We start from the raw sequence: 24,117 nt of genomic DNA on the forward strand, positions 1-24,117 counted from the left end.
AGAAGGGCGACCAATCAGCAAAGTGGCCACGCCCACCCGTACTTTTGGCGCCAACGGTTGAAAGACTGAGGCGGCGTGAGGTGACTGAGGCGGGGCAGGTCCTTTGACCGCCTTGGGGGTAAGAAGAGGGCGAAGAGTGGCAGCGAGGCGGACCAATCAGCAACTTCCCTCTGGAAGGGTGGGTGCTGGGAGTCTGAGGGAATAAGACGGAGGCCAATCAGATTCAGTCTCACCTCAGCAGAGGCGGGCACTTGAAGTTTGAATGGCAACGCAACTAACCAATCTGCACTGGGAAAAGGGGGGACGCGTTCTGACTGGCAGGCCGTTCTCCCAACGGGATGCCGGTCTTTTGGGGGGGAGAGAAGGGCGGGAAGCCCTCAGTGAATTACGACCTGTCTCCCTTCTCTGGGCATGTGCAGAGTGCCTCCCTGTCCAATGATGTGAAGAAAGGGAGGCGCATCTAACAGCCCAGCTCCTTTGAAGCCTAGAAGGAAACGCCTCTGGGCATGTGCAGAGTGCTGATGAACCTCAATGCACTGGGAGGCATTCTCAGATTTATTTTAATGCATTTCAGCCAGCTAAAGGTGTATATATATATATATGCTGTTTCATTATGGATCTGGGACCTTGAGGCGTGTGCCCTGGCCTGAGGCCAGCCTTGGCCAAGGTGGCGCCCGCCAGGCGCTTGGGACTACAACTCCCACCAGCCAGGGACTGGGGGTGACTGGGAGTTGTAGTCCCAAAGAGCAGAGGGCGCCTTGTGCCCAGGAGAGGGGCTCCCAGGCAGCCCAGCAAGGAGACAGACCCACCTTCCTCTTTCGTGTATCAGATGCCCAGCAGGGAAGAAGGAAGGAGGGATGCCTGGGTTGGGCGAAGATGCAGGCAGCCAGCCAGATATGGGGACGGAGGCCCAGAGGAAGGGGCTGCCAAGATCCAGCCCCTGGTTTCCCAACCCTGGAAAGCTGAGATTTGCAACAGGGAGCCCGTTCCTCAGCCGGGGTTTTTCTCTGCGTTAAAAGCCACTTTAATAGCCCCTTCTATCTTATTGTTTCATGCTTTTTCTTGCTTGCAGGCAGGTTGGGACGGCGGCCGTCGCAAACGCAGGATCAGGCCCAAGTGGCCAGCATCCTGTTCAACCAGATGCCTCAATGGGGAAGCCCCCGAGCAGGATTCGAACGCAAGACAAGCCCTCTCCTGCAGCTGGTGTTCAGAAGTGCCTGGCCATCCTGGCTGGTAGCTATTGAGAGGCCTCTCCTCCCAACAAAGGTCCGTATAGTTCAAGCTCTGGTTTTCCCAGTAGTGATGTATGGAAGTGAGAGCTGGACCATCAAGAAGGCTGATCGCCAAAGAATGGATGCTTTTGAATTCTGGTGCTGGAGGAGACTCTTGAGAATCCCATAGACTGCAAGAAGATCCAACCTCTCCATTCTGAAGGAAATCAGCCCTGAGTGCTCCCTGGAAGGACAGATCCTGAAGCTGAGGCTCCAATACTTTGGCCGCCTCATGAGAAGAGAAGACTCCCTGGAAAAGACCCTGATGTTGGGAAAGATGGAGGGCACAAGGAGAAGGGGACAACAGAGGACAAGATGGTGGGACAGTGTTCTTGGAGCTACCAACATGAGACTGACCAAACTGCGGGAGGCAGTGGAAGACAGGAGGGCCTGGCGTGCTCTGGTCCGGGGGGTCACGAAGAGGCAGACACGACTAACCGACTCAGCAACAACAACATGCTGGACCTCGGCAGGTATAAAGAGAGAGGCAAGGAAACCTTCCCTTCCCTAACCTGGTGCCCTCCAGATATTTTGCAGGAAAACTCATGCGCCGGCTGAGTTGCTGAAGGGATGCAGTTGTGACACCTGCCGGTGAAAGCAGGCGTTGGGGAACTGGAGGACAGAGCGGGCTCTAGTGGGCCAAGGGCCTGAATGCCTGCCTTCTCTGGAATTGAGAGTGGAGACCTGTGGATTATTAGAACTAGGGGGCAAGATCTAGAATTCCCGAGTCCTCTGGAAGGGTAGGCTAGAAGCTCTTGACGCCAAGGTGCGCTCGGAGGGTGGAACGGCCAGCTGGCAGCATCAAACTTTGCATTTAGCCGCAATGTGTGTTTCCATGGTACGTTTAATCACTTTGGGCAGCTGTAAAAAATGGGCATTACTTAAGGCAGCCTTCCCCCAACCTATTGCCCTCCAGACATTTTTGGACTACAACCCCCAACAGCCTCAGATGGCTCAACCGTACGGTGCTGGAGCTCTTGGGAGTTGTAGTTCGAAACATCCAGAATGCACCAGGCATTGGGGGAAGGCTGGCCCAACCCTCCCAATACCTCTGCCTAGTCCTTCTTCTCTCAGAATAAGTGGAATCAGAAGCAACTACGAGAGTAAAGCCAAACATTTCCCCTATATGCATTCAGAAGCCACTGACAACACCTCTCTTGGGTATCAGCTAGTTCTGGATGTTGCAAATGGAAAATAGGAGAAAGGACAGAACTGATACTGACCAATCCACCCTTTGTCACTCACCCCTTTCTGGGTGCACCGACGAAGCATCTCATTTAACATATATTAACAACGAGAGATGTCGCTATGACTCCAAGGAGAGAAAGTACCGGCCTCAACCCCCATAACTCGCTGCCCCTGAGCGGAGTAGCAGAACAGACTGTGGAGTGCTGGTACAAATCAGAGCTGTTAGCACGATCCCGGCCCTTCGGTGCATGCCTTGCCTGGTCTTTAATCCCAGGACCCGGTGGTACCTAGTGCACAGGTCATAAAGACAGTCCCAGATAGGTGCTGATGTCACAGTGCCCCAGTTACCAGGGGAACCCCTGTCTCTGTGAAGCCATCAGGACGGCCATTATCACATAGTGCCATGTCCCCCGGGGTGATTCACCTTGTGGGCAGAGGCATTCATAAGCCTTGGCCATGCTGGGCCCAGCAACAAGGGTGGGTCTGAGAGCTCACACCCACCGCGCAAGCGATGGCTGGGCGGGCAGACATGAGCGACAGGCGCATCGTCCGAAAATTCAGAAGGAGAAAGCTCCAGCGCTTCTCCCACATCTCTAGCATTGAGGAACCGCTTGGAGTGAGCATGCTATATTTTGGCTGCAGGGCAGGGCAGACACCTGTGTGGGGATTTTTCCAAGAGTGGGAGGAGGAGGAAATGGTTCAGTGGAGCGGGGAGCTTTTTCCTTTCAGTTGACAAAATTGGGGATGCTGCTTCTTCCATTGCTTGATTGCATGTGCAAATTAATTTAAAATAAACTGTCTAGCCAAATCAGTAACCAAGCTACACAATATTTTCTTTAAACTTGGAGAAATCCGCACAAGATGACTACTTTGACAAGTCAGCGCTGTGACTCACCACGTTCTGAAAAATCTTTGAAAAGTGGGTTGGAAAGGATTTGTCACACAAAAAAAACAAAAAAACCCTTCAACCCAGAAGAGTATTATGACAATTAATTACGGCATAAGCTTTCATGGAGTACTACAGAGTGCAAGTCACACTCTGTTGTTGTTTTTTAAAAAAATAATGTTTATGAAAGTTTCACAGACAATAAAAAGTTTCAAAATTTAAACATAAGAAGAACTTCAAGAGTAAAAACATACAAGAACAAGTCACACTCTGATCATGCCTTGGTCATGCCTGTGTGCCCAAGTCCAGGTCCAACGCAGCAAAGCAACTGCACAAAAACTTTGTGTTGCCTTTGCTATGTGAAAGAAGTGTCACATAAGTTGTTTCTAATGGGACAAAATAGCTTTTCAGCATCAAATCTTATCTTCAAGGGAGGGAGAAAAATCCCAGCTAGATGTTGATTTCTAACACAGGGTTCTGTTGCCTCCTGGTGTGCAACCAGGGAAATGCACTTGGCAAGGCTGACCGCTATCTCTCGAGGCACTGCTGCTAACGTTCCTATTCCATCCGCAAGGCAGATACAAATTATTATGAAACTGGTTTCACCTTGGTTGAATGAATCACGGTTTCCCTTAAAGTGCCCTGGGCAATCATGGTTTTGGGCCGGTGCTGAGAATGCTTTGGCAGATATTGTGAGTCAGTCCGCTCTTGGAATGCAAGACATGATATGACAGACGAAGCCCCTGGACCGGACAGGAGCTTGCCACTCTTTTCTGTGGGTGTGACAGCCAGAAATTCAACTGGGGGAGACATTTTTCTGACACTATGTCCATGTAGTGATGGGGAATCTACACCTTGTGAAATTCTGCTGTGCAGTTTTTAAAGGCAAGGGATTCCTAGGGATAGCAAAACCTTTCTGCTTTGAATCTAAGCCCTGAAAGAGGAAAAAAAGAGATTCCTCCTAGCTGCTCACACCATTGCCTCCCTCTCCATCCCCCTTCCCCTCCCCTCAGCAGCCCAAGAAGAAGCGGCGCAGCTCATCCACTGAGACCACAGAAGACAAGAAGGGCAGAGGAGATTCCATCTCTATCCAGGCCTTCCCTCCAGAACTGGTGAGTGAGGCTGCCTGGCTGTGGTTTAGGAGGTGGGGGCAGCAAGATCATAAAAAGAGCCTGCTAGATCAGGCCAATGGCCCACCTGGTCAGCATCCTCTTCTCACAGTGGCCAACCAGATGGCCTTTATGAGAAACCCGCTAGCCAGACCTAAGCGCAAGAGGAACTCCTCCCCTCCTGCGACCCTATCTGCCTGCGGACTGTCTGGCCAGAGTGGTGCATGCTCTGGTTATCTCCCGCTTGGACTACTGCAATGCGCTCTATGTGGGGCTACCTTTGAAGGTGATCCGGAAATTGCAATTAATCCAAAATGCGGCAGCTGGACTGGTGACTGGGAGCAGCCACTGGGACCACATAACACCGGTCTTGAAAGACCTACATTGGCTCCTAGTACGTTTCCGAGCACAATTCAAAGTGTTGGTGCTGAACTTTAAAGCCCTAAACGGCCTCGGCCCAGTATACCTGAAGGAGCATCTCCATCCCCATCGTTCAGCCCGGACACTGAGGTCCAGCGCCGAGGGTCTTCTCGCGGTTCCCTCATTGTGAGAAGCCAAATTACAGGGAACCAGGCAGAGGGCCTTCTCGGTGGTGGCACCCGCTCTGTGGAACGCCCTCCCACCAGATGTCAAAGAGAACAACTACCAGACTTTTAGACGGCATCTGAAGACAGCCCTGTTTCGGGAAGCTTTTAATGTTTGAGGCATTACTGTATTTTAATACTGTTTTGGAAGCCGCCCAGAGTGGCTGGGGAAACCCAGCCAGATGGGCGGGGTATAAATAATTATTATTATAAATTATTATTTCCAGCAAGTGGAATTTGGAAGCATCGCTGTCTCCGACTGTGGAGGCAGAGCGAGCAGCACACTAGTTCAGCGAATTGTTTGTGTGTGTGTGTGTGTGTGAGACACTCCCTGCGCTCACCTTGACTTGAGTCCCTCCTCCTCTCCAGCTGTACTACATTATCTCCTTCCTGCCTGTCAAGGATGTGGTGGCTCTGGGCCAGACCTGCCGGTACTTCTATGAGGTGTGCGACAGTGAGGGGGTCTGGCAGAGGATCTGCCGCCGCCTTTCTCCTCGCCTGCGGGACGAGAACTCTGGTGGCAGCCGGCCGTGGAAGAGATCAGCCATACTCAACTGTCAGTATACCTCAGTGGTGAAGCAGAGGGGGCGGGAGGAAGGGTGTGTGGTTTTTTTGCTGTGTGAGAAAAAGCTCTGCATCTGCCTGGGCTGGGGGCAGCTGAAGAGGGTTGTCCGATCCCGCAAAAGGGGATCCCACCCTGCCCCCATTCCCCAGGGAAGGGAGCAGTGTAGCTGTGGCAGCTCCTTCAGACAGACCCACTCCCTCTGCCCCTGGGGGGTCTCTCTGTCCCGCAGACACCAAGGGCTTGTACTTCCAGATGTTCAGCGGCCGCCGGCACTTTGTCAGCAAGACGGTTGCCCCGCTGCTCTCGCACGGCTACCGGAAGTTCTTGCCCACCAAGGACCACGTCTTCATCCTGGACTACAACGGCACCCTCTTCTTCCTCAAGAACGCCCTGGTCTCCTCCACCATGGGCCACATCCAGTGGCGCCGCGCCTGCCGCTACATGGTGCTCTGCCGCAGTGCCAAGGACGTAGGTGCCCGGAAGAGGAGTGAACCCCTGCGGTGTGGGGGGCGGGCTGCCTGTCCCCACTGCTTCCCAGAGGCCGGAGCAGGGCAGGATAGGACAGGCCAGAGCCATGGCCTGGCATGGTAACTGTGGGCAGAATGCAGCCCCAGTTGAGAGGGAGGAGGAGAAGGGAGACGGACAGCCTAGGTCAGCTTCAGTTATTGCTGCCTGGATGCCTGCCTTGCACAGCTGCTTGAAGAAGCGCAGCTGGCCCCTTGGCCCCTACCCATCTTAGAGGGAGCTGCAGCGGGTGGGGTTCAGAGTATTAATGCTACACTGGAGAAAGAGAAAGGTGCATCTGCCTTGAAGGAGGCAGTGGTGGGCCAAATGCGGTCCAATAAAATTAAATTATGAAAAGGTGGAGGTGTTATGTTTTCAAGTCCAGGAGGTCCATAGCATGGGGTCTCCTGGCCCAAGTCTGTCACTGAAGGCTCAGGTGGCTAGGAGAGCCAGCGTGGTGTAGTGGTTAGGAGCAGTAGACTCGTAATCTGGTGAACCAGGTTCGCTTCCCCGCTCCTCCACCTGCAGCTGCTGGGTGACCTTGGGCCAGTCACACTTCTCTGAAGTCTCTCAGCCCCACTCACCTCACAGAGTGTTTGTTGTGGGGGAGGAAGGGAAAGGAGAGTGTTAGCCGCTTTGAGACTCCTTAGGGTAGTGAGAAAGCGGGATATCAAATCCAAACTCCTCCTCCTCCTCTTCTTCTTCTTCTTCAATGTGAGTTCCACACTCTGGACACTTTCAGACCCTTTAGTACCACCTTTTAGGGAAAGGCGCCAGACAGTCCTGTGGCACCCTAGTTTCTTTCACCAGAAGCTGGTTGCCCCAGGGCTCTTTGTGAGAGGGGAGGGTCTTCTCTGCCACCCCTGAGTGCACAGCCCGGACTTCTTCCCCCTCTAGATCCCTGATCAGTTCCTGAAGCATCCCAGGATCTCCGGCCTCCTGACCCTGAGTGCCTCCTCCCTCCTCCTTCTTCTGCCTGCAGTTTGCCACAGACCCCCGGAGCGACACTGTGTACCGCAAGTACCTGTACGTGCTGGCCACCCGCGAACAGCCTGTTACGGCAGCCGTGGGGCGCAGCGAGGGCTCCAGCCCAGCCGGCAGCGGGCGCCTCTGCGACTGCGTGGAGGTCTACCTGCAATCCAGCGGGCAGCGGGTGTTCAAGATGACCTTCCACTTCTCCATGAAGTTCAAGCAGATTGTGCTGGTGGGGCAGGAGACGGAGAGGTCCCTCTTGCTCCTGACAGGTGAGCCTCTGCGGGGAGAGAGAGGGGGGGGGAGTATAAACACAGCAAAATAGAATAATAGATGCCAAATAAAACAATACAGAAGTAGAGTAAAAGGGGGATATCTGGAGCCAAATGTATAGAGACAGAAATCCATACCAAAAATCAAACGTAATAAATTAATGTCGCAAAGTTCCAAGTAACACAAATGGCTTTACATTTTCTGGTCCCTTATTACTCCAGTACATGAGACTCCATTTCTCAACGAATATATCATATTGTTGTCTGCCCTCTCTGGTTCTTACCATGTACAGTCGTACCTTGCTTTTCGAACACCTTGCGACTCAAACGTTTTGGCTTCCGAACGCCACGAACCTGGAAGTGAGTGTTCCAGTTTGCGAATGTTTTTTGGAAGCCGAACATCTTCTGCAGCCAACTGGAAGCTGCGCCTTGGTTTTCAAACATTTTTGGAAGTCGAACGGACTTCCAGAATGGATTCCGTTCTAGAACCAAGGTATGACTGTATCTAAGCTTAACTATAAATACCACATCCCAGATTTTAGGTACCCATTCTCTCATGGACTGTATTCTCATTTTAATTCCAGCTTTGAGAAATAATAATTCTGGCAGCAGTTAACTGCTAACAGTGGCTGCAGTTTAACAGATGCTTCACACACTGAGCCTCATTCTCACAGAGAGATTTGCTAAAGCAGCAGTTCTCAAACTATTTAGTTTAATTCAGCAAAACAAATGAACTTGATGGTACCATTCTATTCTGCTTTGGTCATAATAGACCACACCTGGAATATTGTGTTCAGTTTAAGAAGGATGCTGACAAGCTTGAAGGTGTGCAGAGGAGGGCGACCAAGATGATCAGGGGTCTGGAAACCCAGCCTGATGAGGAATGGACGAGGGAGTTGGGGATGTTTAGCCTGGGGAAGAGGGGACTGAGAGGAGACATGATAGTCCTAGGCCGTATAGGGCTTTGCACGTGTGGAGGCAAGCGAATTCCGCAGTCACTTTTTGTGGGGTGTTTTGTTTCTCCCCACAGAGGAAGGGAAGATCTACAGTTTGGTGGTGAACGAGACCCAGCTGGACCAGCCGCGCTCCTACACTGTTCAGCTGGCTCTGCGCAAAGTCTCCAAGTGCCTCCCTCACATCTCTGTCCGCAACATGCACTCCAACCAGAGCAGCGCCGTCTACCTCACAGGTCAGCAGAAGGTGCCCTCCGGCCAGGCCAGTCTCTGCCCAGAGGCCGCCACAACCAATAGGGCCCAGAAACCAAGCCTTCTTATTATTATTATTTATTACTTAATGGCGAACGGTTGAGGGACCTGGGCATGTTTCACCTGGAGAGGACAAGAACCGAGAGGGGACAGGAGAGCTACCTTCAGGTATCTGGAGCGTTGTCACACAGAAGACGGAGCAAGCGTGCTTTCTGCTGCTCCGGAGCGAAGGACCTGGGCCTATAGATCCCAACAGGACAAGAAAGGAAATTCCAACTATTGAAGCTATTTGACAGTGGGGCAGATTGCCTTGGAGCCCAGTGGACTCTCCTTCCCTGGAGGTTTTTAAGCAGAGGTTGGGTGGCTTCCTGTCAGGGATTCTTGAGCTGCAATTCCCGCATTGCTGGGGGGTTGGACTAGATGGCCCTACAGTGGGCTGTGCATGCTCCCAAACCTTGTGCCACTGCTATCACTATTGGCCATTCCTCTGTCTTCATGAAGAGGCCAGGGATCACACATGGCAATGTGGTCTCCCCCCGAGAGGGCGTACAGGTGATATCAGGAAGCCCAAACTGAGCTGAGAGAAGGCTGAGAAGTGGGGGTTTTGGGGGGGGGTGTTAGGTGGAATCAGGGATTTGGGTGGCCCTGTGGGTTAAACCACAGAGCCTAGGACTTGCTGATCAGAAGGTCGGGGGTTCGAATCCCCGCGACGGGGTGAGCTCCCGTTGCTCGGTCCCTGCTCCTGCCAACCTAGCAGTTTGAAAGCACATCAAAGTGCAAGTAGATAAATAGGTACCACTCTGGCGGGAAGGTAAACGGCGTTTCCGTGCGCTGCTCTGGTTCGCCAGAAGCGGCTTAGTCCTGCTGGCCACGTGACTCGGAAGCTGTACGCCGGCTCCCTCGGCCAGTAAAGCGAGATGAGCTCTGCAACCCCAGAGTCTGTCACGACTGGACCTAATGGTCAGGGGTCCCTTTACCTTTACCTTAGGTGGAACCACCTGAGCTGCAAGCGGAAGGAACCGGGGGTGGGGAGGCTTTGGTTGGAGAAGGAGGGAGGCCTTACAGTTATTCGTTCCAGTAGCCCCTATTTCAGCACTGAGAAGGGGAAGCTGCATCAGAGGCAGGTTAGAAGGACCACAGATGAGTGTGGGAGAAGGCGGCAGTGGGGTGGTGAGGTGAGAAGAGCCAAGTCTGCCTGAGTAAGTGGGGCTTAAGAGGAGAGTAGCAGGAGGGCACCGTCCTGAAAGCCAGGAGCAGGAGCTTGAACCCAGTGCAAAATGCCACGGGCAGCCACTGCAGTGGGGAGCCCTCCACCCTCACAACCCCAACCTCATTGCCTGGGATTGGATTCTGCTCTGGGGGAGCCCTTCTGCCTCTGTGCAGGGCCAGGGTTCGGCCAGCAATGATCTTGCGTCTCCTCCACAGACGAGGGCACCGTCTACTTTGAGGTCCACTCGCCCGGTGTTTACCGCGACCTCTTTGGCACCCTCCATGCGTTCGACCCGCTGGATCAGCAGATGCCCCTGGCGCTCTCCCTCCCGGCTAAGGTAACCCAGAGGTGGGGCTCTCTCCTGCTCCCCGCCCTCCCCTCTTCCACCAGGGGAGGACTTACTCGTCTTCTTCTTCTTAGTGACTTAACAACCATCCAAACAGACAGACAGGAAAAAAGCCCACCTAGATTCAGTTGCACGCCACCCTAATCTCTGAGCGGTGCGAGATTCTAGGGGTTCCCAGTGCTTACCCAGGGACTGTGGTTCCTTTTGGAAACGAGGCATAGCGGAGACTGCGGTGTCTTTAGGATATATGGTTTATTTAGAAATATGTATATGAACCTTTGATGGAGGGCTTCACAGCAAGAGGGTCTTGTAGCCAATGGCATTGGATTCAAGCAGGCATCAGGCCTTGATCTCAAAAGTTGCTCTGACTTGCCTGCTTGCTGCTTTGTCTCTCTGCCACACGACTCTTGCCCCTTCTCTACGCTTGCCACATTGCTTCTCACCTCTCTCCACTAAGCTCTGGTTTCATCTGCTGAGGGAGAGGGGCCTCCCCCATTTGCCATCTCAAACGGACTCCTTTTAATCCTTTTGTTCTCTTAATGGCCCATCGCCCAGGCAGTCCCTCAACACAGGAGGAGAGCCTGGCTCAATTAGCTGTTAGCACATGCTGGATCAAGTAATTAGAAGTGTCTGGCATGCGGCTTAACACCCCAAGTCTTAAAGGAGTCTGACACTTGCTGGGTCCAGAGATGAAAGTGGTCTGACACCAACAAACAAATCTTCACCTGGTGCCAAAACTTTGGTGGAAACCACAGAAGGAGAAAGTGCTATTGTGCTCAGGTCCTGATTGCGGGTTTCCCATTGAAGCATCTGGTTGGCTACTGTGAGAACAGGAGGCTGGATTAGGCCGGCCAGTGGTCTGATGCAGCAAGCCCTTCTTAGGCTCTTAGGGAGAGGGAACTGCACTCTGCATGTGCTCAGGAGCACCACAAGATTCAGGCTGAATATGATGGGAGTCCTACTTGAGATTAATCCCCGTGTCCTCGCTCAGGCCTTAGGTGTGGGTCAGACTCTCTCCCTTCCCCTCTCCCGCTTTGTGGCAGGTCCTCAGCTGTGCCCTTGGCTACAACCACCTGGGGCTAGTGGACGAGTTTGGGCGGATCTTCATGCAAGGAAATAACCGCTATGGCCAGCTAGGCACAGGTGACAAGATAGACCGCGGGGAGCCTGCCCAGGTGAGAGGAGAGCAGACCATCCCTGGTGGGGTGGGAACCCTCAGAGTTCCAGGAAGCTTCTGAGCCCTTGCAGTGTCCTAGTGGCCATTACTAATTTGGGTCACCTGGCATTTTGGTCTGGGCCGAACCACCTTTATGGGCCGTGTCAAGGTCAAATCAGGCATTGCGACACAGAGTAGGAAGGTTGTCTCTTTTCAGCCTTGAGTCCCCTTCATGGGAGGTTTTTGGCGACCACCTGCCGGGGATTGTCTAGCTGGGATTCCTGCATTGCAAGGAGTCAGGCTGGATAGCACTTGGGGGTCTCTTCGAACTCTACAATTCTGTGGTTCCAGGCCCATTTCACCTGAGCCTCTGCCAGCAACAGGAAACCTCCCTCCAGCAATCATGGTGATGGCTGCGAATCCTCAGCCACGCTCTGATACTGCTGTGCTCCCCGTTGCAGGTGCACTACCTCAAGTGCCCCATCGACCTCTGCTGCGGCCTCAACCACACGCTGGTGCTGAGCCAGAGCGGGGACTTCAGCAAGGACCTGATGGGCTGCGGCTGCGGAGCTGGAGGGCGCCTGCCCGGGTGGCCCAAAGGCAGCGCCTCTTTCGTCCGGCTGCACACCAAGGTGAGGGGGAGAGAGGTGGGGTGAGGCCAAAATGTGGGAAGTCAGGATCAGGGGGGTGGGCTGGGTGGGCTGCATAGCCCGTGGGTGTCTGCCGTGAAGTCTAGTCATTCCAGGCCATCTCTCCTGCCCGCTTCCTGTGTTATCCTCCGATCTTTTTCCGTACGTGGGTATTTTAGTGCGGCAGCACCTACACTCTGGAACTCCCTGCCTCTTGACATCACTGTGCCGAAAACACTTTTGTTTAGACAAGCCCACCCAGGCATGTAGAATGCCAGTTTATTTGCAGGATCCACAAAACTGCTTCAAAACCCTGGGTGTGGTTTTATCTCCTAATCCTCAGTGTCAGGGCTGGAGGGAGGGTCCTAATAATAATAATAATAATAATAATAATAATAATAATAATAATAATTTATTTATACCCCACCCATCTGGCTAAGTTTCCCCAGCCACTCTGGGCAGCTCCCAGTCGAATGTTAAAAACAATACTGTACAGAATTAAATATTAAAAACTTCCCTGAACAGGGCTGCCTTCAGATGTCTTCTAAAAGTCTGGTGTAGTTGTTTTTCTCTTTGACATCTGAAGGGAGGGTGTTCCACAGGGCGGGCACCACCACCGAGAAGGCCCTCTGCCTGGTTCCCTGTAGCTTTGCTTCTTGCAGTGAGGGAACCACCAGAAGGCCCTCAGCGCTGGACCTCAGCGTCTGGGCTGGACGATGGGGGTGGAGACGCTCCTTCAGGTATACAGGACCAAGGCCATTTAGGGCTTTAAAGGTCAGCACCAACACTTTGAATTGTGCTCAGAAACGTCCCAACATCCCCATGGCATCCTCCAGAGTGCAGAGGGTTGTGTGCTGCCTCCTGGACACTGTCCCCACCCCCTAGGTGGCTTTAAAAGACAAATCCATGGTGTAGGAGGAGAAGCCCTGTGTGGCCTAGGACCCACGTACCTACGGGCCCGCCTCTCCTGGTCTGCCCCGCGGAGGACCTTAAGGTCCACAAATGACAACACCTTGGAGGTCCTAAGTTACAAGGTGGATAGGTTGGTCTCAACTAGGGCCAGGGTCTTTTCAGTACTGGCCCCGACTTGTTGGAACGCTCTGTCACAAGAGACCAGGGCCCTGCGGGACTTGACATCTTTCCGCAGGGCCTGCAAGACAGAGCTGTTCCACCTGGCCTTTGGTTTGGACTCAGTCTGACCCTTATGATTCCCTCCCCTTATGGTCTTGATCTATGGGCTACTATTAAAATAAGGCTGCATTTTAAAATACATTTTAACCTGTATTTTAAATTGGGTTTTTTTATTTTCTTCCCCCACCCCCTCTTTCCCCCCTATTATGATTTTACTGTTATTTTATTGGTGTTAGCCGCCCTGAGCCTGGCTTTGGCAGGGGAGGGCGGAGTATAAATAAAATTTATTATTATTATTATTATTATTATTATTATTATTATTATTATTATTAAGGCTCCTAGCAAGGAGGTCTATTTGTTCTGCCTCCACTGTCAGAGGCAGCTGTGCCTTTGAATCCCAGTTGCTGGAAACTCTGGGAGGGGAGAGGGCTCTTGGGTTTGGATCCTGCTTGCTCATTTCCCACAGGCCTCTGGTTGGCCGCAGTGAGAACAGGATGTGGGCCTAGATCCGGCCGGGCTCTCCTTACGTCTCCCCTTTGCAGGTGCCGCCCTGTGCCCGCCGCATCTGCTCCACCCGCGAGTGCCTCTACATGCTGTCCAGCCACGACATTGAGGAAGTCCCCGCCTACCGCGAGCTGCCGGCCAGCAAGGCAGGGGTGGCGCCGAGCGACACGGAAGCCATGGCCGCCCGGGCGTGCGAGGAGTACCTGAGCCAGCTGCACAAGTGCCCGACGCTGGAGGGGCGCATGGCCAAGATGAAGGAAGCCGTCGGCAGCATGCCCCTCATGACCTTCCAGAAGGACTTCTTCTGGGAGGCTCTGGACATGATCCAGCGGGCGGCGGAAATCCAGGAAGCCCCTGCGCCCAGCTAGCTGTCGCCGGCCGCGGCTCCCTCTCACCCCGCCCCTCCTGTCACCCCACCCCACCTGTTAGACGCATCATGGATCCTGATTAACCGATAGAGAAGACTTCAGACTGAACAATTGGGCGTAAATAAAGCACAAGACCTAACGCAGCCTCCCCTGGACCGTTCTGGGGTAAGTGATGAAACGGCATCCTTGGAGGAGCCCGGAAGGGGCCTCTGGCGATGCGCGGGTGCAGAGGTGCACATTGCTGACTTCGTGAGGTTCTTCACATCTGTGGTGCTCACCTCGTAAAGGGTAGGGTTGGGAAAGCTTTGGGAAAGGTTGCGGCGTTTGGGAATTTTGAGTTTGGAGGAAGAGGCGACATGATAGAAGTTTTGAGTGGCATGGAGGAAACAGATGGCCTGGAGGCATTGATGCTTCGGAGGGCCAGTTTCTTGCTGGAAACCACAGGAGGGGAGAGCGTTGCTCTTTGTGCTCGAATCCTGCTTCCCATAAGGGGCATCTGTTTGGCCACTGTAAAAACAGGAGGCTGGACTAGATGGCCCCACTTTGGCCTGATCCAGCAGCCTCTTCTCATGGTCATTTCTTTGGGAGGAAAAAAGCCTCAGGAGTAAACCCTACACAAATCCAGAGTGGAGTCCCTAAGGCAGCTGGGTGGTGCCTGGTACACCTCCTTGCGGCAACTCCTGCAGCCAAACCGGTGCCCTGTGTCTTGCTCTGCTTTCCTTTGGACCACACCAGCGAGGCTGAGAGGGAGGTCTTGTCATCTGGGCAGCCCAGGACCTCCAGAACTGCTTCTAACGCAGCAGTTTGACTTCACACACCCACGCCCCGAGGCGAACTCCATCATCTCTCAAGATAGACAGGTGCCAACAATGCAGGTGGTGTTGAAATCTTGCCAGACTCTGGGGGTGGGTTTCACAACTGGCCTCAGGCATTCTGGCTAATGGCTTCCCGCATCATCCCTGCCTCAGATTCTCCAGCATCAGTTTCTCAGTCGAATAAGGATAACTGAGCAAACTTTATAAAAAAATTCCTTCCAGTAGCACCTTAAAGACCAACTAAGTTAGTTCTTGGTATGAGTTTTCGTGTGCATGCACACTTCTGCAGATACACACTAAGTGTGCATGCACACGAAAGCTCATACCAAGAACTAACTTAGTTGGTCTTTAAGGTGCTACTGGAAGGATTTTTTTTATTTTGACTATGGCAGACCAACACGGCTACCTACCTGTAACTGAGCAAACTTTCACCAGGAGCAGAGAGAGATTGCAGAGCAGCCACTCGGTGGCTTCAGGGCATCGCCAGGCAATGGGGGCACAGTTTCACGTGCTCTATCGACCTACAGGGGCTGTTGCGCCACGTCTCTCACCCAGGGAACAAAGGTCACCTCAACCCCCCCCCTTCCCCCGCAGAACTGCCCTCTGCTCTGTGGACAAAGTCTGCTGGCAGACCGGTGCCCAGGGACAGACGGAGGCATTGATGGAGAGCGACCAATCTTTCCAGGTCAAAGTTCCCAGCGTGCACTGGGGGAGGGGAGGGTGCAGAGGTGCCTGGGATGAAGCTGCTGTCACAGAAGCCGCCGTGGGGCCTTCTCCTCTCTGAGATGGGCCCTTTGAAGCTGCTGGATGTAGGGGGCCAAGAGTGGGAGTCCTGGGGGTCCCATTGTCCACTGTCTGCAGTGCACATCCCCCTGCTAGGCAGCCCCTCTGCCTCCTTTGTGCTGCTTTTCAGGAGAGAGATGTGGTGCAGCCGGGCAAGGGAAGCTATTGATCAGTCCCGGTGGCTGTATTTCAGTCACACACTGCTGTTTCCAGAGCCTCCTGGCCTAGATTGGGGTCTGATGTTCCCTAAGTGGGAAAACGTTTCGATTTCTGAAAGAGACTTCAGAGGTTTAGCTTGGGGAAGCAGGGGCTCCTGACTAGGACATCCGAGAGGCCACAAGACTCCCAAGGTTAACCCTCTTTCTCTCTAACTAACCGGTCAGCAGCCTGGCAAGTGTGCAGACCAGGATTTGCATCATCCTGTCAAAGTGGACCCTCAGCCCCAGGAAAGGTGGCTAGATTGAGTTTGGGAGGCGCTGTTACTCGGGCAGAATACCTGCTTTGCACACAGAACGTCCCCTCTGGCAGTGTTTCCAGGCAGGACTGAGAGAGGTGCCCGTCTGAGACCCTGAGAGTCACTGCTGACCAGTGCAGAGGATACTGAGCTGCAGACGGACCCAGTGGTCTGACTCATTATGCGTCAGCTTCTAATACTGCATCTTCATTCAGACATGAACCCAGAGCCTGGGAAAGGAGACGTGTATTTGTCCCCTGCAGCTAAATTGGGGGTTTGGTCTGGTGGAGGTAGAGAAATCACCAGATCCCAACCCCACAAGCATGCGCTGCAAGTTCTTAACTGCTCTGCTGTAAATTTCAGGCCTTGCTGGGGCTCAAAACCGCTTGGCCCCAGGACAGAACACTTGTGCAGCGGCTCCAACAAAAGGGAGGGAAACAGCTTCCCCTGTCCGATAGATTTGGAGTGGGTTTCGGAAACGGTGCTTCGCTGAGCCCTGCCTGGCCCTGAACTGCATGAGGCAGACTTGTGTCCCAGAAGCCCCTCTGTGATTCCACTTTCACCTTGATGCACCCTGGCCAGGGATTTCCTCCTTTTGTCCTTCGCCCCACCAGGTCCCTGTTCTATATTTAAACCCCCCAGAGCTCCTGCCAGCTTCCCACATGCTGTGATTCAGAGCAGCCTCACGGTGGAGGCTTGGTGGGATGTGGGGAGTGTTCCTCTCTCGCTCTCTTTCCCCGATCCACTTCAGGAGCTTCCGGCAAAGGGCTTGAATGCTGGTCTCAGCTGTCCTGGGCCAATTTTCCATGCATCAGCCACTTAGCTCGCCCCTGTCTGCTCTGGTGGCCTCACAGAAACTCCGCTCTCATAGTACCATAGAGCTGGAAGGGACCCCAACAGTCATCTAGCCCAACCCCCTGCAATGCAGGAACCTTTTGCCCAGTGTGGGGCTCAAACCCACAACCCTGAGATTAAGAGTCTCATGCTCTAATGACTAAGCTACCCCAACCCCAGGGAGCAAGCCTGGCCTGGGCAAAAAATGGCTGCCAGCTGCTGCCTTCCCAAGTCTTCTTATCTCCCCAGCATCTGGGGAAAGGTGAATTCCTGCATCGCAGGGGGTTGGAATAGATGATTCCAGCTCTGTGATTCTATGAGGGGCAACCTGGAAGGCCTGGTGGAGATGTGAGGGGCGAGAGCCTCAGAAGCGCCTTGGCAGGTTTGGCTCATGGCCTGTCTTGGCTGCCTTCGTTCTACCAGAGGCCTGAGCTGCGATTGGGGAGGTGGAGCGATGGCAGAGGGACAGCGAAAGCTGCCTTGTATCCAGCCCAGCCAGGGGCGCCTCTGCTTCCTCATTCTTTGGGCTCTGCATTTCCCAATCCCAAGGTGCAATGCAGCGACTGCTTTTGCTCTAGATTCATGCAGGTGCAACTCTTGACTTCACCGCCTCTTTCCTGTCCTCTTCTCCCCGACCTCTCCAGCAAAGCTTGCCCAGCAGTCACTTTCCCTTCCTTCTTCTCCTCATGCAAGTGGCGCTGCTCAGCCAGCTTGCCCCAGGACTACTCTGGAGGAGCCACCGTGAGGCTTGCAGCAGAAGTCAAGGCCAGCTGGGCAGTGTTTTGCCGCTGCCTTGGAGTCCCCCAGAGGGGAACACAGTTCAGCTCATGAAGGCAGGGGAGAAGAATTATTATTATTATTATTATTATTATTATTATTATTATTATTATTATTTATTTGTACCCCGCCCTGGCTGGCTGGCTGGCTGGCTGCCTTAAGAACACATAAGAGCCTGCTGGGTCCAAAGAGAGCCTGGCCAGTCCCGCCTCCTGTCCTCACACGGGCCAACCAGATGCAAGCTGGACCTGACCACAAGAGCACCCCCCCCTCCCGGCATTCAGAATCATGGCTGCCCCTGATCTTGGAGCGCAGCCATCATGGCGTGTGGCCATGGACTGCCTTCTCCTCCTTTTGTCTAATCCTCTTTTAAAGCCGTGCATGTGACTGCCTCTTGTGGGAGTGAGTTCCACTGGCTCCTGAACTGAGCCAAGAAGGAGCAAAAGCCTAGTAGAGACCACCATGGCTATATGGTGGGGGAAGAAAGGGACTCTGTGCAAGGTTTTCTGGGGGGGGGACGGGGGAGTACTCTTCATATGATCTCAAATTACATGCTGTTTTCGCTCTGTTTTGCTCAGTGTAGTCTTATCTGAGCCCTGGACCCTGTCTGCTAAGAGCAAGGTCTGGTTCTCTAGGTGAGAGCTGGACCTTTTCACACTTGCAACGTGTTTTGGAGTGACAAGCCCCGTGTGGAGGATTTGCAATGCTGGCTGTGGGCAGAGGGTGAGCCCTGCTGCATCGCCTGCAGTCAGGGCTCCCGGCAGGCTACTGTTTGGACTCTGAGATGCAAATAATCCCTTGCCAGGAAACCAGTTCCCCTTGGGGCAGCTGGAGAGGGGGTGAAGGAGGAGGCTCCTGAGGAAGGATCTGAGCATGAAGCGTAGGGCTTTGAGAGATCAGGAGGCCACCTCCTCCCTCCCTCCCTCCCTCCCTCTCTGCTCATTTCTCAGACAAGCCCCACCAGCAAAGAAAACCCACTTTCGGAAATTTAGCCACTCAAACCAGAGAAGGATGGGATGGGGAGGATAAAGTAGTTGGATAAACTGGGTGCTGTGGGGGTGGTACAATGCTTCTGCCCCCCCCCCCCTTGCAGGCCCTGTTGCTGCCCTTTGCCCTGCCTGCTTTCTCTCCCTGCTACCAGCAGCTGAAGTCCAGCATTGCAGTGACCTTAATTTATACCAGCACTTGTTGGGGAGATGTTGTGGGGGGAGGTAGAGAAAGAAAGAAAGAGGGAAAGCGCCCTTTCTGCCCAAAAGAACAGGGAGAGGCAGAGCTCATCCCCCCCCCCCAACTTTTCCATCCTGCAGAGTGACCCCCCCACCACACCACCCTGGGAGCCGGCCTTTGGAGGCAGCAGCTGAAGTTTCCACTGGGGCTATTTTTGCTGCTGCTGCTGCTTCCCCACGTCCGCACACATTAAAAAACAAACAAAGCAAAACTATTTTTGCGCCCTTAAACTCAACACAGCTTCACGTGCAGATGGAATATATTTAGGGATGAGTGGAACCTTTTCTGGAGTTGCTCTGAGCCTGGGAATCAGGCAGGTGCCAGAATCAGAGAGATACCCTGCTCTGGAGAGGCTGGGGCAGGTGGGGCAGGGCCCCTAGGTCAGGAGAGGCTTCTGAAATCATTTATGCAGCCGCCGCTGCTGCCGTTGTTACTTGTCTTGCAAGAGTGCAGAGACTGGGGTAAAGTACAAAAATTAGATGCACCCGATAGCCCTCTAAGCACCCAAGGGAGTTGTTGCCAGCCAGGCCACCTCCATAAAAAGAGCCTGCTGGATCAGGTGAAGGGCCCACGTGGTGCAGTATCCTGCTCTCACAGGGCCCCCCCAGATGCCCCAAGGGGAAACCAGCAAGAGCCGCTCTCCCCTCCTGCGGTTTCCAGCACCTCCTCTTTGGAAGCCTTGCTCCCTCTGACTGTGGAAGCAAAACATAGTCCTCATAGCTAGTCGCCCTCTCTTCCCTAATCCTCCTTTAAAGCCATCCAACTTGGAGGCCATCACTTCTTCTTGGGGGAGCGAGTTCAAGACCTTAGACTCCAAACTTCCATAAGCAGGTAGGCTGAGAACTTGGGACCCCTGCGATCCTGGCTCCCGGCAGGAGTTGGGCCAGGGGGGACCGAAAGCAGAACCAAGAGTTGTCAGCCTTCATACCTGGCCAGGAGGCTGCCGCCGCTCCTTCCCTAGCCACCCTAAGGATCCAGACCCCCAGGTTTACCACCCCAGCTGCTTCCCAGACAGCACCTCCCACCCCGGACTGACACAGGATTGCTGCCTGACACCTCTCCCAGCAGGTAGAAGAATGGAAAACTACCCCTGCAGGACTTTGAATTTGCCTGTAGGAAAAATAAACCCGGAGCCCACAATCTCTGGCCTTTCAAGTTGCACCTGCACAGCTCCCCCAAGATCCTGTTTGCCAGGTCCAAGAAACCGCATGGAGTTATCTGCAAGGGACACCTAATTTGGTTCAAGTCACATCTTCCTTTTATTTCAAGCTTCTCCGTTCCCCCTCCCCACCCCAGAGTTAAATCCAGTGTGAGTGCTAGACACAGCGACTGTTTTCCAGTTTTCAGCAGTGCGTGGCATCCCTTGCGCCTCGCCCAGAAGCCATGCAAATGAGCCGGTGCGCCTCAGTCCCCTTTCCTGGCCTTGCTCCGCTGGTGGCTGGCGTAAGCCCTGAGCCCGAACCAGCCCACGATGCTGGCGAGCAGTGTCAGCAGCAGCAGCATCACGCCAAAGGTGGAGAGGAAAGTGGGCGCCCTGGGCAGGAGGGGCAGCCCGGCGCCCAGCTCACGGATCTCCCCCCGGATCATGTGCAGCTCGTCCAGGATGCTCATGAAGGTGCAGCAGTGGAACCACTGGTGGCTGTGGCCCCAGATGTCGAACTTCCCCGGGCTGAAGCGCTCGGGGATCTTGCTGACGTTGAAGATCCCGGAGGCCAGGAGCCAGAAGCAGTGGCGCAGGAAGAAGCGGCCCGTGCCGTGCCCGCCGGCAGCACCGCCCCCGCCCCACCACAGCTTGCGGAAGACGGGGATGGAGACCACCCCAAAGGGCAGCAGGAAGACCAGCGTGCGGATGAGGTAGCGGTAGCGCGGCCACTGGTGGCGGGTGCTGCAGCAGGCCAGGGTGCAGAAGAGAGCGATCAGGCAAGCGCTGGGCACATAGAGGGCCTCAAACCACGTGCCCACCTGGCCCGCCAAGACAGAGAGCCAGCCAGCACCCTCCCAGCTGGGCCAGGCGCTGGGAGAGGAGAAGTTGTTGCCTGGTAGCGGTGGTGGTGGAGATCCGCCTCCCCTGGGGTGGATGTAGTAGAAGTAGGCCAAGGAGGAGCCCACGGTGTAGGCGCTGATGGTGCCGTAGTCGATGTAGAAGCAGATCTCCCGGATGACCAGCGACATGGAATTGAAGAGGTGCGCCATGCTGCTCGCCACCAGCAGGCCACAGACCCCCAGGAAGTAGCTCCAGAGCGGGTAGTAGAAGGGGTCCAGGGGGCCTTGGGGCACCGCGGGGCCCTCGCCCCAGAACTGCTCCAGGAAGTGGAAGGCGAAGACAAAGACGGCCAGGAAGTGCGTCCAGAAGTTGCCCGTCTCGTTGGTGGGCCGGAAGGCCGAGACCAGGCACTGGGCAAAGGTGTAGCCCGGGCAGCGGTAGCCGCTCAGGATGAAGCTCTCCGTCATGCTGGGGGGCACTTCGCTCCAGTGCAGGAGCAGGCCCCCTCCCTTGCCGGGGGCAAGGGGCACCTGGGGCCCCCTGCCCATGGGTGGCCCTGCTGACCTTCTCCCTTCACAGCGGCTATAGGGGGCAGGAGTGGGGAGTCAGCCCCAGCCTGTAGCTCCGGCTTTTCTGGCCACGGAAGGAGACACTGCAGAAGGGGGTTCGCTCAGCTGAGCACCCAGCCCCACGCCTCCCGGCCTGTCACTCCAGATCCCCGCCACCCTCGGCGATGCTGGGTGCGGGGAGCAAGAGGAGAGGGAGAGCGCAGATTTCAAAGGCGGAGCTGCTGGCTTTTTGCTGGGGAGGGGGGCGGCGAGGATGCGGCTGCTTTAGCGGTTGCCATGGAGAGCCTGCCTCCGCTCCGCCATCTGCCCCAGTGGAGTGGGGGGGGGGTTGGGGAGGGGGAGCCCACAGAATGACTGCGGAGGGGGGGCTTAAAATCTGCGGAGACTGCAGAGGTGCATTTGCAGGCGTCCCCTCCGTCTTCTGGAGCGCAACGATGTCCTACATAAAAATACCTGCTAAAATCACGGGGGGGGGCGCCTCTTCTTTCAAGCCTCCCTCTTCCACCGGGGAAAATCTGCAACCGGGAGCTGGCCTGCGGGCGCGGGCCCCGCCGCCTCTGGCTGCCGGAGGAGCGCGGGAGCCGGCGACGCGGCCGGGCTGCTGGGCGTCGTGGGCTGGCGCGGGCGCCCTTGCCGGGATCCGCAGGAGGGCGCGCGGCCAAGGCGCTGCTTTTATCTCCGCCCCGCCCGCCCGGACGGCCTCCCGCCGCCCCAGGCCCGGGTCCAAGCCCCGCCCCGGCCCGCATCCGCGCAGGCGAGGCGCAAGGCGGCAGGTGCCGTCTCCGCCAACCGTGCGCCCTGCTGCCCCAAGTCGCTGGGCGCCCCTCTCCAACCCACGGAGGAAGAAAAGGCACGGAGCAAACGGCGGCGGGGGGGTGGATCCCAAAGTGGCGGAGAGCAGGGCAGCTGTTTGGGGCGAGGTTAACGGATAATAATAGACTGTGGTTTGTGGGTTCCTGCCCCATATTGGGTGAAGCTTCCCTGCATTGCAGGGTTGGACTAAATGACCCCTGGCTCCCTCCCGACTCTCTCATTCCGACCTTGGTTTGAAACTTCTGCAAGGCCAACGGAAGGGGGAACTTTTTAAAAGAAATTACCAATCTCCCCAGCAGGAACAACAGAGCCCCGAGCCAGCCTGGCCTCCTGCGCGCAAGGAGCTCAAGGCGCGCATCTCTCCCTGGGTGTGACCTTGGGGGGGCGGTCCCTGCCTTCTCTCAGCCCCCCGTACCTGGCTCGCGGGGCTGTTGTGGGGACTGAATGGGGGGGGCGAGGAGAACCAGGCACGTCGCCACCTGGAGCTTGGAGGGAAAGGAGGGATATCCGAGCCACAAGCAAGGTGGGCGGAAGGGGGGTCGGGTTAGGGCTGCAGCGTGGAGGCCCCGGAGAGCTCCGTGGGTCCCTGGGATGCGCGGGAAGGGTGATAAGTGGGAGCCTCCGCAGCCTCGATGGGGCAAGAAGAGGGCAGAAGCCATGGGTGGCGAGGACCTCCCCACATCCTCCTCCGGAGCTGCGTCTTCGGTGCAGACCGAGAGAAAGAGGCGGAGGGCGAGGCGCTGCGCCACCCGCCAGGCAGAGACTGTGCGCTCAGGGTGGAGGCGCCTCCGGGTCTTGGGAAAGCTCTCCCCACCTCTGTTCGTGGGGTTCAGTGCGAGAGCTTTGGGCCCCCTCGCACATGGGTGCTACTTCGGGGTCTTTCCCAGAGTCAACAAGCCGGCCCACGTCCTCGTGCCTCCGCTGGGAACCCCACGGCTACGCCTTTCTCAGATGCCTTTGCCACCCTCGGGCAACCGAGGAACCGCCATGGATAGGACGAGCCAAGGAAACGCGCAAGAAGAGCTCCAGCAGCAGCAGCAGCTGGGTCAGGCCCATAAAATGGCAGTCCGGGTCATCTAGGGAATCCTCCGGTTCTCATAGCTGCCGACCAGGTGCTTCCAGAGCTTGTGGGCTGCCCTGAAGCGCAACGGTGACGGGCCCTGGCTTAGACGGGCATTTGAAAGGGCATCGCGGTGCCAGTCCCACGAGGAGGTGAGGTCTCTATGTGGAAGCAGGCAGAGGGCCTTCTCGGTGGTGGCGCCCGCCCTGTGGAACGCCCTCCCACCAGATGTCAAAGAAATGAACAACTATCTGACTTCTAGAAGACATCTGAAGGCAGCCCTGTACAGGGAAGCTTTTCATGTTTGATGAATTATTGTATTGTAATATTTTGCTGGAATTATTATTATTATTATTGTTATTGTTATTATTATTATTATTATTATTATTATTATTATTATTATTATCTCCTCTACCCTCGCTAGACTTCTTTCTAGCGGTCACCGTGAGAACTGGACGCTGGACTAGATTCCCCCCTCCACTTCGATCCCCTTGATGTGGGGCCGCGGCGATATCAGCCTGGCCTGCCCCACCGCGTCTCTCCTGCCCATCTCCTCCGGGCTATTTTTAGGCACATCTCCCACGGAGGACTTCGGGTCCCGGCGCAAGGATGGGACGGCCTGACCTTGCAGACGGACGTGGCCACCTGCTCCTCCCAGGCCTGGCTCGGGGGTCGCTCGGGGACAGGCGCCGAGACGCGGGGGGGGGGGGGGGCGGCGAGAGAGGAAGGCCAGGCGCTTTCTCTGCAACGAAACCTCCCTTTCCCCCGCAGTCCCGCTTGCGGACACAAGGCGGCGCCCACGACCCACTTTGCAAATAGGCACCACCTGAGAAGACCTAAATTGGAAGGCAGGTGATGATGGAGAGCTGGAAGCGGCAATGAAACGGGGCGGGGAGGACGA

The 24,117-nt window shown here is 55.3% G+C and overlaps 2 protein-coding genes and 1 long non-coding RNA gene across 8 annotated transcripts in view; 2 read left to right on the plus strand and 1 right to left on the minus strand.

Annotated features, from left to right (window-relative positions):
• LOC309518129 overlaps positions 1-24,117 on the plus strand; it is a 132,160-nt gene that overhangs the window by 100,795 nt on the left and 7,248 nt on the right. The gene's annotated exons all lie outside the window — the stretch shown is intronic.
• Positions 1,769-14,039, plus strand: FBXO24 (F-box protein 24). Of its 6 annotated transcripts, none has more exons than XM_082197684.1 (10): positions 1,769-2,109; positions 4,359-4,457; positions 5,408-5,594; positions 5,833-6,071; positions 7,090-7,351; positions 8,382-8,540; positions 9,982-10,103; positions 11,156-11,287; positions 11,730-11,900; positions 13,571-14,039. In XM_082197684.1, exons 1-10 carry the CDS (start codon positions 2,095-2,097, stop codon positions 13,898-13,900), a joined length of 1,716 nt encoding a protein of 571 aa, XP_082053810.1. In that variant the 5' UTR covers positions 1,769-2,094; the 3' UTR covers positions 13,901-14,039. The 6 variants fall into 6 exon arrangements, with proteins under 6 accessions (XP_082053810.1, XP_082053811.1, XP_082053806.1 ...); XM_082197685.1 differs by having other exon boundaries at positions 4,362-4,457; XM_082197680.1 differs by lacking the exon at positions 1,769-2,109 and adding an exon at positions 2,829-3,075.
• LOC309518023 (membrane progestin receptor epsilon-like) lies at positions 20,026-21,927 on the minus strand. The gene has a single exon (XM_082197794.1). It carries the CDS (start codon positions 21,320-21,322, stop codon positions 20,195-20,197), a length of 1,128 nt encoding a protein of 375 aa, XP_082053920.1. The 5' UTR covers positions 21,323-21,927; the 3' UTR covers positions 20,026-20,194.

Source organism: Podarcis vaucheri (genome assembly GCF_965113315.1).
Source record: "Podarcis vaucheri genome assembly, chromosome: 13".
NCBI classification, from domain to species: domain Eukaryota; kingdom Metazoa; phylum Chordata; class Lepidosauria; order Squamata; family Lacertidae; genus Podarcis; species Podarcis vaucheri.

Bases quoted from the DNA above. Each gene is read 5' to 3' on its own strand.
- FBXO24 (XM_082197680.1), top strand. From the start codon at position 2,971: ATGGCTGGGCGGGCAGACATGAGCGACAGGCGCATCGTCCGAAAATTC. The intron at 8,541-9,981 runs GTCAGCAGAAGG...TCTCCTCCACAG, and splicing joins CAGCGCCGTCTACCTCACAG to ACGAGGGCACCGTCTACTTT. The intron at 11,288-11,729 runs GTGAGAGGAGAG...TCCCCGTTGCAG, and splicing joins ACCGCGGGGAGCCTGCCCAG to GTGCACTACCTCAAGTGCCC.
- LOC309518023 (XM_082197794.1), bottom strand. From the start codon at position 21,322: ATGGGCAGGGGGCCCCAGGTGCCCCTTGCCCCCGGCAAGGGAGGGGGC.